This window comes from Mustelus asterias, unplaced genomic scaffold (genome assembly GCF_964213995.1).
Source record: "Mustelus asterias unplaced genomic scaffold, sMusAst1.hap1.1 HAP1_SCAFFOLD_35, whole genome shotgun sequence".
Lineage (NCBI taxonomy): Eukaryota > Metazoa > Chordata > Chondrichthyes > Carcharhiniformes > Triakidae > Mustelus > Mustelus asterias.
This window is the reverse complement of record NW_027590117.1, coordinates 3,994,366-4,010,643: the sequence shown is the minus strand read 5'-3', so window position 1 is coordinate 4,010,643 and position 16,278 is coordinate 3,994,366. Positions and strand designations below refer to the sequence as shown.

Here is a 16,278-nt window from a genome sequence, read left to right as displayed (position 1 = left end):
GGGAAAGGGCCTGGGTGGGACTGTGGTCAGTGCAGGCTCGATGGGCCGAATGGCCTCCTTCTGTACTGTATGGATTCTATGAAACGTCACTTAGTCGCTAATGCACTAAATAGAGATGAGACACCATCCTGCCTACCGTGACTATTAACTTATGCATGTTCTTTATTCAACATCTAGTACACTCTGCTAGCGATGTGTGGATTGTTTATAAGTTCCTGAAACATAAATATGGATTTCAGTCTGTGCCAGTCATTTTCTGCTTTATTACAACGGGCTTTATTCTGTCCCTCTCTGTTTCTGGCCTGGAAGGATTTCAAGTAGGTCCTGCTGTCGGTGTGTGGTAGGTCTGCGTGTCTTTACGCAGAATCTGTTAATTGTTGCAATGTGAGTATTATTTTTCCTGTCAGTGTGAGGAAGATGTGGGTTGTACTCTGTAGCTGCTGTATTTTATGAGTAGCAGTGTTTTATGCTGTTCTTGTCAATTTGCTGATTGCAAATACAGTATTCTGTTTCCTACCTCTAGTTTCTTTGCTTCTATGTTAGGTGACAACAAATCCAGGAAACATGACCTGAGGTGAGGAGAAAGGGGAGGAGAAATTTCTTCACCCAGATCTTGGTCAATCTGTGGAGTAAATTTGAGATAGCTCTTTGGACTCAAGGGATCAAGGGATATGGGGGGAAGGCGGGAACAGGATATTGATCTTGATGATCAGCCACAATCAAAACGAATGTTGGAGCAGGCTCCAAGGGCCAAATGACCTATTCTTGCTTGTATCTTCTATGTTTCTATTTTTAACAGTTCCTGATGGTCTGATGAAAGTGAAATCAGGTTCAGCAAACCTGTTGGAGATCTGAGGATGCAACTAACTGAATAGATCAGGAGTAACCAGCTGTTGTGGTATATTTACATTTTCAGAAATCCTTTGATAAGTTTCCACACAAGAGGTTAATAAACACAATCAGAACACATGGTGAATACTGCCCTGGATTGAGAACTGGTTAAAGGACAGAAAACAGAGAATAGATATAAATAGGTCATATCAAGTTAGCAGACAATGACAAGTAGGGTACAACAAGGATCAGTGCTTGGGCCCCAACATTCACAATCTATATCAATCTTTGGAGAATGCACAAAATAAGCTGGAAGTGTGAGTTGTGAAGAGGAGGCAAAAACTCCTCAAGGGGATTTGAAGTGGCTAAGAGAGTGGGCAACAATTTTGCAGATGGAATGCAATGTGCAGAGTATTCCTGAAATGATGAGGGGCTTGAAAGTGTTGAAATTCAAAAGCACTTGACTGTTCCTGTTCATGAGTCACAGAAAACTAATCTGCAGCTAGAACAAGCAATTAAGAAGGAAAATGGAATGTAAGCCTTTATTGCAAGATGTTTTGAATACGGGGTAAAGATGTTTTACTGCACTAAGAACAAAGAACAAAGAAAATTACAGCACAGGAACAGGCCCTTCGGCCCTCCAAGCCTGCACCAGCCATGCTGCCCGACTTAACTAAAACCCCCTACGCTTCCGGGGACCATATCCCTCGATTCCCATCTCATTCATGTACTTGTCAAAACGCCCTTCAAAAGTCACTACCGTATCTGCTTCCACTATCTCCCCCGGCAACGAGTTCCAGGCACCCACCACTCTCTGTGTATAAAATATGCCTCGTATATCTCTTAAAACTTGCCCCTCGCACCATAAACCTATGCCCCCTAGTAATTGACTCTTCCACCCTTGGAAAAAGCTTCTGACTATCCACTCTGTCCATGCCTCTCATAATCTTGTAGACTTCTATCAGGTCTACCCTCAACCTTCGTCGCTCCAGTGAGAACAAACCAAGTTTCTCCAACCTCTCCTCATAGCTAATGCCCTCCATTCCGGGCAACATCCGGGTAAATCTTTTCTGTGCCCTCTCCAAAGCCTCCACATCCTTCTGGTAGTGTGGCGACCAGAATTGAACACTATATTCCAAGTGTGGCCTCACTAAGGTTCTATAAAGCGTCAGCATGACTTGTCAATTTTTAAACTCAATACCCCGGCCGATGAAGGCAGGCATGCCGTATGCCTTCTTGACTACTTTCTCCACCTACATTGCCACTTTCAGTGACCTGTTTACCTGTACACCCAGATCCCTTTGCCTATCAATACTCCTAAGGGTTCTGCCATTTACAGTATATTTCCTATCTGTATTAGACCTTCCAAAATGCATTACCTCACATTTGTCCGGATTAAACACCATCTGCCATCTCTCTGCCCAAGTCTCCATCTGATGGTCCTCATCGCTATCCGCAAATCCACCAACCTTTGTGGCATCCGCAAACTTACTAATCAATCCAGTTACATTTTCCTCCAACTCATTTATATATATTACAAGCAGCAAAGGTCCCAGCACTGATCCCTAAGGAACACCACTTGTCACAGCCCTCCATTCAGAAATGCAGAGTATTCCATAATTATATAGTCTTGCTGAGACAGCAGCTAGACTATTGTGTGCAGTATTGTTCTCCTTACCAAAAGAAAGATATGATTGCCATAAAGGGAGTGGAATGAAGGTTTACGAAATGAATTTCTTGGTTGGAGGGATTGTTGGAGGAGTAAAAACGAGAAACACCAGGTGTTTATTTTCTGGCATTTAAAAGAATGAGAGTTGCTGACATTCAAGCATACAACAATCTTACAGGGCTCAATAGGGTAGAAGCAGGAAGTATGCTTTCCCTGGCTGGTGTGTTTGGAACCAAAGGATACAGCTCATTTAGGACTGAGATGTAGAAATCATAGAAACCCTACAGTGCAGAAGGAGGCCATTTAGCCCATCGAGTCTGCACCGACCACAATCCCACCCAGGCCCTACCCCCACATATTTACCCGCTAATCCCTCTAACCTATGCATCCCAAGACTCTAAGGGGCAATTTTTAACCTGGCCAATCAACCTAACCCGCACATCTTTGGACTGTGGGAGGAAACCGGAGCACCCGGAGGAAACCCACGCAGACACGAGGAGAATGTGCAAACTCCACACAGACAGTGACCCGAGCCGGGAATCGAACCCGGGACCCTGGAGCTGTGAAGCAGCAGTGCTAACCACTGTGCTACCGTGCCGCCCCTAATGTGGTGGAATTATTTCCCTGAGTGGGTGATTCTTTGGAATTATCAGTCCAATGGGCTGTGGAGTCTTACTTGTTGATTAAGTTCATGAGTGAGATGGATAGATTTCTACGTATTAGTAACATCAAGGGATATGGCGATACAGCAGGGAAATGGTGTTGAAGTGGAAAATCAGCCATGACCTCATTGTGTGACAATATGGGCTCAAAGAGCTGAATGGCCTACTCTTCCTCACAATTTACATCTTTAATTATGTTTCAGCATGGTCATCATTTTGTGACTGTAATTAATGAGAAATGACTCCAAGGTTCTTTTCGTATCCTGTCACAATGTGACTGTGGCTTTAAATATAGAGCTCGCAGCGCCAAATTTGCCGTGGTTCCCCGTGGACGGCAAGAAGAATTCATCAATCAGAATAGAGAGTCTGAGTCTTGATCTTCCAGGCAGCAAGGCTTTATTAGCTAGTACATTTCAATAAAGCCGGGATTCCCAGATGAAATCCAAAAAACCAGTGCTCTCACAGTCCTTTTTATCCACATTTAGCTTCATATTTCATCATTCTTATCTTACAGTCAAGGTTTTTTTGTTGCAGACCCCAAGGCCACTTTTCGTTAGCCACCATGATTTACTAGACCTACGTTATCTGCCTTCTTTCTGTTTTTTCACGAATGAATGTGCTATGATATCACTGTGGTTACATCCTGCCTTCTTATCTGAAGTTTATTGTCTAATCAGCCAAGGTTGTTGCTTGTTCAACCATTGTAGGGCATCCTGCTATGCCAAGTCTTTTTTCCCGTTGTCTGACTTTCTCACGTTTATTTAAGAAATTACTTTCAGCTTCTATGTTCATTTATGCGAGTATCCATGTGTATGCTTAATAAGATATGTGATATATATGAGAACTTCTTAAGTAGTGATTATCTCTTCTATGTTAATTATTATCTCCTACTTGTCCTAATAATTATTCCTTCCAATATATGTTGTCTTAATGATTATTCCTTACATATCCCCTCTTTGAGACATCATTGTCTCACTAAACTATTTCTTGATATATTTTCCCAATATATGTCTTAGTTATGTTTGGTTTCACGAAATGTGGAGGAGCTTAAGTGTAGGATCAATATCCCTTTTTGTTTATTAATAGCCTAATTGCGAACTGCTCCTCCAGATTTCCTTTACCTGATAGTTCATTAAAATACATTTTTGCATTAATACATTTCATACACTTTGTACTCACACATCTCTCCCTCCTTGATTTTGCTTGATCATTTAAGTATTTCCCTCTATGCGTATGGTATCTAGGGTCATATTATCTCCTCTTATTTTCAAACTATTGATAATGGTACATGCTGTCCATTGCCCTGTTAATTACACATCGACATAAGCATCCTGCTTACGCTATCTCTACTATTATAAGCAGCAGTAACATAAATGATTTAAAAATCCAATCAAACATCCCATTTCCCACCCATCCTAACCATCCAGGTGGGTTATAATCATGGAATTCGTGACCTATCTTTTGGAGTTGGTCTGCTTGTGCCTTGATATGCTTTGCAAGGTTAGTTATATTCTCAGATTTATCTGGTATGTAAGTACAGCATTCTTGTTAAATTATGGCACATGTTCCTCCCTGCGAGGCCAATAGATAGTCCAAAGCCAGTCTATTTTGCAGGGCTACTGTGCGGACTGCCATCAGTTCTGCTGATACTTCTGTCAAGGCTTGCCCTGTTTATCGAGCTTCAGCTGCAGTGATATTAGCCAGTTGTTCCAGGGCTGTGGCCATCAGAATTAACTCGTTTGCCGTTCTTCCTGTCCCATGTAATGGAAAGGCCATCATAAAGAACCAGTCAATCTTACTGATTGTTCGTTTTGCTCGCGAAGGGTAGCTTCGTAGGGAAGGCATGTGGTGCATATAGGGCACTACATATCCCAGATAACAGGAGCCTGTCCAGTTCGCAGGAAGCCAGGGATATGCCTTTGTACCGCATATAAAGTAAGTTCCATTGTAGGCCGTAAAGTTATCAGCCAACGTCATCTAAGGTTGTACAGCTTTTCCTTCCCACACGTTGCTTGATGTGATGTTGCATATTTCAGTCCAGTCTATTTTGAACATACCAGCTGCACTTAAATCTTTCACAGGTGGTTGCCATTCTACAGTTTGCTGACATTTACTTTCTCCAACTCTTGCTCCATCCACATTTTTCTTTAAACAGAAGGATCCTGGTCCATTTGATTTTAGGACCGTCGGTACAGGTGGGAACTGGGAATGGTTGTAAGTTGGTTGGTACCATGTAGCAAACCTGGTCATTCTATACCCAGCTGACTCCCACATTGTCATGTTTCCTCCTTCCCCTGTCTTATTTTGTCTCAATATCCATTCTATAGTTTCTGAAATCTGAAAGGGGAGAGACTGGAGTGGTAGGCCTTCTTGGGAATGGCTTGGGACATGAGTGCAGACCCAACATTTGCTTATGTTCAATCTTTCTGCATACATATATGACATATATAGGTAAGTATTTATATGCGATCTGTCTTCTTCCTGTTCATTTTTACTCTTGCCACCCCCCATACTAAGTACTAGTATTATCCCCATCCATCCTACCCCTACTTTTCCCATGCTATCACAAGGAGGGAGAGTACAATTTATCACAGTTTACACAATTCTTTTCCCGCGCTTAGTCGCCGCTACTACTATTTAGTTTATACAGTCTTTCAGCTTCAATTTCAGTGATTTCTCTTGTTTTGTCAGTTCAGTTGATAGCTCAGTTTCCTGGGTCGAATTCGATGAACCATGAACTTGAGCGGTAGAGTTTGTGTCAACAGTCCTTGTTCCTGAGGAAGGAACATACTGATCACTGGTATACAAATCAAATTTCCATCTTCTTTTAACGCATTGAAACAGATCTTCCCCTCTTTTGCAGTCTTTAGTGCTACATTGCAAAACAAGGAGCGTCAGTCTCAATCAAAATTATCATGAGTCTATTCGGTGGGGGTAATTCAACTTGACCCCATTCCTGGACTTCTTGTTCGGGGATTTGTTCATTCTCCATTCGCACTACCATTTGTCGCATCATTAGTCTGGTAATAAAAGATCTCAAAGCAGGCAGTAAACAACAAAAGATTAGTCCAATTATGATTATTACTACTACCATTATAACCCCGCCTTTGCAAACCATGCTCCCCATTGTCCGAATACATTATCAAGCCAATTCCAAATATTATGGCCAATTCTTTTGGGCCCATCATAGCTTGTATTAAGGCTTTTATTTGACTTTCATGCTGTATTGGTCCCCCACTACTTTTCATAAAGCCTCTCTGTTTCCAGATTGATCCAAACAGATGACACACTCCATGTGCATAAGCCGAATCTGTATACACTTCTACTGCCTCCCCTTTTGCTAATTCACATGCTCTGGTTAGTGCCTTAAGTTCTGCTAGTTGGGCCGAACAGGGCTGTTCACATTTTTCTGCTTCTATAACTTCAAGTCCTCCTGGTCTTTGTTCAACTATGGCATAGCCTGCGTGGTTTCCCAAGTGATCCCTGTAGCATGAGCCATCTACATACAGTGTCCTCTTCTCTTCTGTCACTAGTCCCTCTGCTCTTAAGTCTTCTCTCAGTTTCATAAATGTTTTTGCTTCTCTTAAGCATTCATGTTCTTTTCCTTCATGAGGTAATGGCATGTAATCAGCTGGATTTACTCTGTTGCACTTTATTATCGTGATATCTGGGAATGTGGTTAGCATTCGATAATGATGGATCCTAGCAGGTGTCAGCACAAATTTTCCTTGCTCAATCAATTCAGCTACTTTGTGGTGTACATGTATGTTTATTAAATATCCCATTGTGATGGTAGCTGCTTTTTCGTAAGCCCACCAAGCAGCTGCCAAATCCTGATAACATGGAGGGTACCCCAGGGCCACATCATCTAACTTGGTGCTATAATAAGCTATTGCTTGTTTCTTTCTTCCTTTACAGCTGTCCTGCATTAACACAGCAGTTGCGAATCCTGTTTCCCTGTTGCTAACAAAAAGGTCAAAGGGTTTATCATACGAAGGCAGCATCAGTGCTGGTGCTTGCACCATCTCTTGTTTCACGTTATCAAATGCTTCTGAGGCCTCCCTGTCCCATATCAAGATCACTTTTAACTCCTCACATCCGGCCTCTTTCATTATTTTCCTTAACGCTTGTGTTTTTTCTGCATAGTTTTCTATCCATTCTGAACTAAATCCTGTCATTCCTAAGAATGTCATCATCTGTCTCACTGTCTGTGGTTTTGGGATTTTCAATACTGCTTCTATCTGCTGGTGAGCTATTCTTTTTTGTCCAACAGTTATTTCCCTTCCAAGGTATTCTACTTTTCTTTGACAGAACTGTAATTTATTTCTTGACACTTTATGTCCTCCTTTCGCCAGCTTTCCCAGCAGTTTTAAACTTTCTTCCCGACACTGTTCCTTTGTTTCTGTACACAACAACAAGTCATCCACATATTGTATCAGTGTTCCTTCTAGTTGTATCCCTGCCAAATCTGCTCTCAACACTTGGTTGAATACATGTGGGGAGTGTTTGAATCCTTGTGGCATTCTATTGTACTTTCCCTTGTACTTGAAAGCAAATAAGTACTGACTCGCTTGTGCCAAGGGCACACTGAAAAATGCTGAGCATAAGTCTATTACTGTAAGCCATCTGCTTTCAGACGGTATGTTAGTCAATAAGGTGTAGGGGTTAGGGACTTCTACTGGCATATTTTCAACTACTTCATTAACTGCTCTCAGGTCGTGTACTAACCTCCACTTTTCCCCATCTGCCTTTTTAACTGGTAATAAGGGTGTGTTACATTTACTTCGGGTTTCTTTTAACACCCCTGCGTCTACTAATCCTCTGATTGTTTCTCTTATGCCTTTTACTGCTTCTGCCTTGATTGGATATTGTGGTTTATAAGGTCCTTGACATCCTGGCTTCAATTTTACTTCGACTGGGGTAGCTGTTTTAACTTTGCCTACATCTGTGTCGTTCATTGACCACAATTCCTCAGGGAGAGAATCTAAATCTTTTTCTAACTTTGCTCTCCATTCTTGCTCTACTTCTTTATCTTTTAACTCTATTTTTACCTCTTTTGGTCTTCCAGTCATCCTTGCATTAACAGATATTTTCATCATTTGTCCGTCAGTCGACATCCAAATATTCTCATTGTTTGCTTTAATAAATTCCAGTTCCTGTGCCCTAAACGTCATAAGTCCCAAATCCTTTGGTCTGTAATCAGGATTCACCTTTAGCGTAACATGTGGTTCTGTCTCAGGCACTGAGAACCATTTTCTGACCCATTCATTCTTTCTAATTGTGAGGGCTGTTCCCTCTGGTCCGATTAAAATGCTGTCCGAATTTATTTCCTGTTCTTGTCCTGCCTCTTTATTCCACTTCTCCTGTATCTCTGACTGTTGTATTTTATCAAAAATCATTGTGCTATGTAGTTCAGTTTTTGGCCATTCGGCGTCTGGAATCTGTGCCTCTACAAATGTCCCCCAAATTTCCCATACCTGCTTTTTAATTTGTTCTTCTATGTCCCCTAGCCAATATACATTGGCCCACTCTTCTCCCCTTACCCTAATTACGTACATGCCCGTCAGATTAATTCCTTGAGTTGTACACTCTAATTTTAACCCTAACCCTAAGATTGCATCTTAACAAATTCAGTGGTGTTTTATTGCATACTAACACAGGCACATGAGTGGTTTTGTTTCCAACGGTGATAGGCACCGGCATCGTCATTTGAGTCAATACTGCTTTCCACGAGAACCCCATAGTTTTTACAAACTGACCTGACAATGGTAGGTGTCCTGCATATTTTTCTTGTATGCACGTACAAGTAGCTCCTGTATCTATCATCATGGGGATCTCAACCCCCCCTATTCTAACATTGATTACAGGTTCTTGATTTGCTGTGTCCGTTATTTGTACATACTGGCCTACCATTTCGGGGTTCTCTGGGCCTCCCTATAGGAAACTCTGGTGATTTACTGGCCCCTGACTCATTGGGCAGTCACTGGTTGGCACTTGCATCATTTGCTGACTCATTTGTTGTTGACCTCCTTGTCTATAGCTGTTTTGGGGACAATTCCTTTTTATGTGTCCTGTTTCCCCACATCCCCAGCATACCCCTGGAGGGCCAGGTGGTCCTCCCTGCCTGGGGCCTTGATTATATCCTTGGTTTTGTCCCCTCTGGTTCTGATAGGGTGCTTTTCCCTGTCCCTGTCCTTTTCCTCCTGCACTTCCCTTGCTATATTTACATTTTTCATCCCATTCTTCCTTACCCTCCTCCTCTTCACACCTTGCCTGACTGTCCACTGCCTCCTCACCTTTCTTACTCTGTTCTTCCTCCATTTTTCTATTTGCCCATTTTAACACCCTTACCCGAACCAACTCTTCCTCTAACTCTTGCCTCATACGGCGTATGTTATCCAGTTCTCCTTCCACTTTAGCACCTTCTTCTTCCCTTTTTACCTTTCTTTCCACCTCCTGCTTTGCCCATTGTTCGCGGGTCATGTCCCTTTCTTCATATTCCCCCTCAAAATTCACTGTCCCCTTTATTACTGGATACAGCCCAGCAAAATCTTGGTTTTCCTTATAAGGGGGCGGGGCTATATGTGGGTCTTTCAATTTTTCCTTTTCCTGAATCTGAACTGGCATTTGCATTTTCCATATGCGCTTTTTCTCTTTTCCTTCCTTTTCAAATAATGTTAGTATCTCCAATTCTTTTTTTCTTTTCTGATTTCTCTTTTGTGATTTACCCCTTAATTTATAGTTCTTTACCAGTCCTTTCTGATCCTCACATCTTTCTGTACACCAGGTGCCTCCCTCTGGCCACTGTGTGTTTAATTTACTTGTTCTTTTGGTCCATTTTTGGGAGATATGGGCTATGTCTCCTTTCAGGGCTGGGTACTTTTCTCCCAGAATTTCCACCGGTGTCTTAGTTTGATATGGCATGTTCTGTTTCTTTGCACTGCCTTGCGGCTTAATATTTTCTGATATGTTGGTATTTGGCACTATTGTTATTTTTATGCGATATACTGTTTTCCCTTTTTCTGTCCTTGGCCTATCTTCCCACTGCACTTCCCTGACTGACACCTGTATTTCCAACCGAGGTCTCAGTATTTGCTTCCCTGTTCTTCCCTCTCCTGGTGATAATCCTTTTTCTTCTGCTAGTGGATAATATGCCTCCACTTGCTCACTGATTTCCAACAGAGCCTTACTTGGTCTGATTTCTTCTATTAATTCTGTCAATGTTTCTTCTACTGCTTCACTCGTCCAATTTTTGTATATTATTTCGTCCCAATTTACGTATGGCCACTCCTTATTCACTTCCTCCAAATTAACTACTTCAGTTATTCTTCTTAGCAGGGCATTTCTCTCACCCTCATACCACTCCCTAAAACCTCCTCCAACTATTTTTACTAGATCTTCTCTAAAAAAATGTGTGTTAACACCACTACTTAAGAAATCTATTACTGCAATATTCCTACGTGATTCATCACTGTCGTGATCCTGCTTTGCACTCCACATTTACCAACAGCTGCTTACACCGCTATTCCAGATCAACCTTTTCAGGCTTCTCCTTGTAGCCCCTTTACTTTATTTCACTACCTATCCCCTCTCTTCTTCCGGCGATCAACGTAGGTCCTTAATTACTATATCAGGTAGGAGAGCAATCTCTCCTAGATCTCTCCTTCCTCTCGGCTGACGTCACTCTCTCCGAGGTCCTGGGTAGGTTTGGACTGGCAGGCTTGCCTACACTTACTCTCCTTGGGCAAGTCGTAACCTGGAAGCCCGCTCCTAACCGCTCGACTAACCTAATTGCATCAATTAGCGTTCGGTTTTTGTAGCGTCTCACTTTTTACCCATTCGTGGACAATACAGTACATAAAACTAAAGCGTGCTTTTTACATGCAAAATTTGCCCTTCCGATCAGACTCAGTCTCTCAATATTTTACACAATTTTAACTTTACCAATGCAGGTTATCTTTTGGGCAGGTGAGATCCAGGACCAGTGGAGAACCGGGTGCGCCAGGCCTCGAAAACCCCTTTCTGACAACAAGGATTTACATGCATGCAAGTCTGCTTACCTTGTTGACAGAAGGCCGGCTGGGGACTTCTCGGTTCCGGTCGGACCACCGTCTCCCTCGATCCCTCCGGGGTTGAGTCACCGGACGACCTCAACTCTGCCCTGCTCGCAACCGCCAAATTTGCCGTGGTTCCCCGTGGACGGCAAGAAGAATTCATCAATCAGAATAGAGAGTCTGAGTCTTGATCTTCCAGGCAGCAAGGCTTTATTAGCTAGTACATTTCAATAAAGCCGGGATTCCCAGATGAAATCCAAAAAACCAGTGCTCTCACAGTCCTTTTTATCCACATTTAGCTTCATATTTCATCATTCTTATCTTACAGTCAAGGTTTTTTTGTTGCAGACCCCAAGGCCACTTTTTGTTAGCCACCATGATTTACTAGACCTACGTTATCTGCCTTCTTTCTGTTTTTTCACGAATGAATGTGCTATGATATCACTGTGGTTACATCCTGCCTTCTTATCTGAAGTTTATTGTCTAATCAGCCAAGGTTGTTGCTTGTTCAACCATTGTAGGGCATCCTGCTATGCCAAGTCTTTTTTCCCGTTGTCTGACTTTCTCACGTTTATTTAAGAAATTACTTTCAGCTTCTATGTTCATTTATGCGAGTATCCATGTGTATGCTTAATAAGATATGTGATATATATGAGAACTTCTTAAGTAGTGATTATCTCTTCTATGTTAATTATTATCTCCTACTTGTCCTAATAATTATTCCTTCCAATATATGTTGTCTTAATGATTATTCCTTACAAGAGCAGAGCATGTCCACAGCTAGTGACTGACCCTTTATTTCCCCAAAGACTTTCCACAATTGAAAAGTCGCATGTCAGGTCAGAGATGGAATACTCTCCACTCACTGGGTAAGTGCATCTCCAACAACATGAAAGAATCTCAAAAACAAAATAATATTTTGGGTTTCACTTGCACACCAGCTTCAGCATTTAATTCCTCAGCCACTGGTGCACAATGTGTACCATCCGTGAGATACACTGCAACAACTCAGTGAGGCTGAGTGTGGGACTCAATCTGCATCTCTCCATCTCTTATAAAGAATGAGATTAATTTTGTGCCTATAAGTATTGGACACTGTTGTCCGTCTGCATGTGTGAGATGAGATGAACATGATTTTGTGACTCTGGCACTATGTCAGTCTCCGCTGTTGTATGTTAATATGGGGTTAATTCTGTTCCTCAGTTTGCCATGAAGTCAACATGAGTTTGATTTCAGTTTTGCAGTCTTCAGATTTTGAGTAAGAACATGAGTGTGTGATTCATACTGTTTGTATCCATCCCTGGTACAGCAGCTCGAAGTTATTTTCCTTCTGTATCTCTGTTCCTGTGGTGCTGTGTACGACTACAGGATTCATTCTGTAAATGTTACTTTGCTGATACCGTGTGAGTGTGGAGTTCATTTTGTTTCACTTTTCCTCTGATGAACGTTTGGGTGTAAGAATCATTCTGTCGTTGTCATTCATGAGTATGTTATGGAATTCCTTGTTCTTCCATCTGTCTCTTGGGATTTTGTGAATGTAGGATTAAATTTACATCTGTGATTCTCTCGTTATCTTTGCAAGTGTAGGAATCAATCCTTCTACAGTTGTTCCTTGTGATGTATTGAAATGTGGGATACTTTTGCACTTTAACTTTACATGCATTTCAGGCACTGTGTTAGAAACTATTTATTTAAAACATAATGCATTGATATTTGTTTGCCATTTGATTCAATTTATCACATGGATTTGGGTACATTTTACAGTCATGGGTTATATTCAGTAGCTGTTTTTAAGTTGTGCAAATGGTATTCAATTTATAGCTCTGTGAATGGTAACATTTGGATACATCACCTGGTAATTAATTACTGCAGTTTGTAGTAACAGAATTGTCATTGCATCTTTCAGTTTGACTCATTGAGATTTTTGGATTGGTTTACAAAATGTATCAAAACCTATATTCTGAGGTCATTAATTGCAATTTTTTTTAGTATCACAACATCATTTTTTTGTCTATTCTGGCTATGAATTCTTATTCAATTTGTGACCAACATGACACAATGTTTTATATCTGTGAGTGGTGTGTTTTGTTAAAATCCTGTGATTGATGTATCTACCTGTCAGCCAAATATAATATTGAGGAGTTTGCACTTGATACAAAGCTCAACGCGAATGTGTGTTGGGAGAAAGATACAAAGCAGCTTCAGGAGGATTTGGACAGAAGTAATGAGAGGTTCAGAACATTGCAGATGGAATATCATGTGGAATGTGTGAGATTTTTCATTTTCGCAGAAGGAACAGATGTTCAGAGTATTTCTTCAATGCTAAGAGGTTAGAAAGTGTCGATGTACAAAGGGACATGTGTATCCTCATTAATAAGTCACTGGAGGTAACAAGGAAATGAAGCAGGTAATTTGGAAGGTTAATGGTGCGTTGGTCTTTATTGCAAGAGGATCTGAGTACAGGAGGAGTAGTGAAGCCTTGGTTTAATTGTATAGCAGTGTTATTAGATTGCATCTAGAATACTGTGTGCAGTTTCGGTCCCCTCACCTTACGAATAATATTATTGCCTCAGAGGGAGTGTAATGACTGTTCAGCAGATTTGTTCCAGGAATGGTGGGACTGTCTGATGAAGAAATCCTGGGGAAACAGGGCCTGTAGTTCACTGAAAACAACAAAGTATTTAAAAGGGTATACATGGTAGATGCAGGTGAGATGTTTCCCCTGGTTGGGAGTCTAGGCACAATTTTAAAATAAGGGCAAATCCTCTTTGGACCGAGATCTGCATTTTTCTTTACTCAGCGTTGTGCTCCTTTGGAATTCTGTAGCTCAGAGGGCTGTGGAAGTTCACACACAGAGTAAACATTCATGGACATTGACAGATTTCTAAATCTCAATGTCAAAAAGGGAAATTGGGGATAGAGAGGGGAAAGGGCATTGAAGGAGATGGTCAGCCATAATCAGATTGAATGGTGGTGCAGGCTCAATGGGCTGAATGGTCAACTCCTGATCCTATGTCCCACATTTGTGGGGAAGGAAATAAAAAAAGCCTCTTTTCCTGTTCAACTCTTGGATTGAAAAGTTGTCTCTTACCTTGCAAACAGTATGGGGCTGAATACTTCTCTTTGTGACAGTGAACCCAATGAGTTGGCAGTATCACTGTGCTCTGTGAATGATACTGGAACTGCTTTGTGTTGGAACTGGCTTGATGAAATTGTGCTTGTGCCAAGGAATCATCTGAGACCAACAAATATCTGCCTGTAAAAAGAAAAATAACTAACTTAACTGAGGAACAGATGAAATAAAAGGTACAAAAGTTTCGAGAGAACTTCACAAATAACAATTATTTAGGAACCTGGGTAAAAGGAAAACCATGAGCACAAACAATATTTGAGATCACTTCACTAATACACCAAACTGCTTTTGCTCACTGGGTGTTTGGGGCGAGTTTCAAACAGTTTTGTGACATTCAGAAACAGCCCAATCCATGCACTGCTGATTGAGTTGAGCTGTGCGAAGCAGCAGTAACTTTTGCACAGGTCAGATATCTATTTCCTGCTCCCACTTTAAACAAATATCGAAAAATAAACAACCAGCCACTTTGTAAACCCTCTCCTTCCCACTCCAAACCTGCTGCCGACAGTAGAACTTGTTTGTACGGCTGCTCTCGTGGTTATTGTGCAGTTACATTTCCGCTGTTCATTGTACAATAATAATAACAAACATTGGGAGATGGGAACTAAATGAGGCACCTTCCGGTGGTTTGGGAGTGAAAACAGCAACAATGTTGAATAATGAGTTCTTGCCATTGTGTCCCCCTGGCCTTGTTCAGAACCTGTCTATGAATTGCCTCCCCCGTTAAGAACATGGCTTTGACATTGCCTCCCCCTTCTCTCCACCTCCCCCAATTCTCTCCACCCCCCACTTCTCTCCATTCCCCCACTTCCAATGGCTGGACTTGCAGATAGTGAGGAACATTGTCAGAGGCTACAGAAGGATATAGATAGGCTGGAAATTTGGGCAAAGAAATGGCAGATGGAGTTCAATCCAGATGAATGCGAAGTGTTGCATTTTGGTAGAACGAACGTAGGGGGGAGCTATACGATAAATGGCAGAACCATAAAGGGTGTAGATATGCAGAGGGACCTGGGTGTGCAAGTCCACAGATCCTTGAAGGTGACGTCACAGGTGGAGAAGGTAGTGAATAAGGCATATGGCATGCTTGCCTTTATAGGACGGGGCATAGAGTATAAAAGTTGGGGTCTGATGTTGCAGTTGTATAGAACGTTGGTTCTGGTCGCCACACTACCAGAAGGACGTGGAGGCTTTAGAGAGAGTGCAGAGGAGGTTTACCAGGATGTTGCCTGGTATGGAAGGGCTTAGTTATGAGGAGAGATTGGGTAAACTGGGGTTGTTCTCTCTGGAAAGACAGAGGATGAAGGGTGACCTAATAGAGGTGTATAAAATTATGAAAGGCATAGATAGGGTGAATGGTGGGAAGCTTTTTCCCAGGTCGGTGATGACGTTCACGAGGGGTCATAGGTTCAAGGTGAGGCGGGGGTGGTGGGGAGGTTTAACACGGATATCAGAAGGACGTATTTTACACAGAGGGTGGTGGGGGCCTGGAATGCGCTGCCAGGCAAGGTGGTGGAGGCAGACACACTGGGAACGTTTAAGACTTATCTAGATAGCCACATGAACGGAGTGGGAATGGAGGGATACAAAAGAATGGTCTAGTTAGGACGAGGGAGCGGCGTGGGCTTGGAGGGCCGAAGGGCCTGTTCCTGTGCTGTATTGTTCTTTGTTCTTGCCCCCCGCGCCGCCCCCCCCCCCCCCCCCCCCCGCCCCTTCTCTCCGGGTCAAAGGTTTGACAAACGGTCATCTGGACTCGAAACATCAGTTCTTTTCTCTATTTACAGATGCTGCCAGACCTGCTGAGATTTTCCGCATATTTTCTTTTGGGACCAAAGACTGACAGATACAGAATGAACTCCACACACCCATTCAGCACCAGAGACTGACGGATACAGATTGAGATCCGTGCACCCTTACAGCAGCAGATGT

The 16,278-nt window shown here is 42.2% G+C and overlaps 1 protein-coding gene across 7 annotated transcripts in view; it reads right to left on the bottom strand.

Moving 5' to 3' along the window:
* Positions 1-3,488: 3,488 nt before the first annotated feature.
* The window catches only part of LOC144482328 (uncharacterized), a 35,096-nt gene continuing 22,306 nt past the window's right edge, over positions 3,489-16,278 (bottom strand). For 4 of the 7 annotated variants that reach the window (XM_078201497.1, XM_078201495.1, XM_078201496.1 and 1 more), the window contains one exon: positions 3,489-14,472. In XM_078201497.1, coding sequence (XP_078057623.1) covers positions 6,144-8,720 — 2,577 coding nt within the window. In that variant the 5' untranslated portion in view covers positions 8,721-14,472 and the 3' untranslated portion in view covers positions 3,489-6,143. The remainder of the gene's footprint in view (positions 14,473-16,278) is intronic. The other 3 variants (XM_078201501.1, XM_078201500.1, XM_078201499.1) reach the window with 2 other exon arrangements.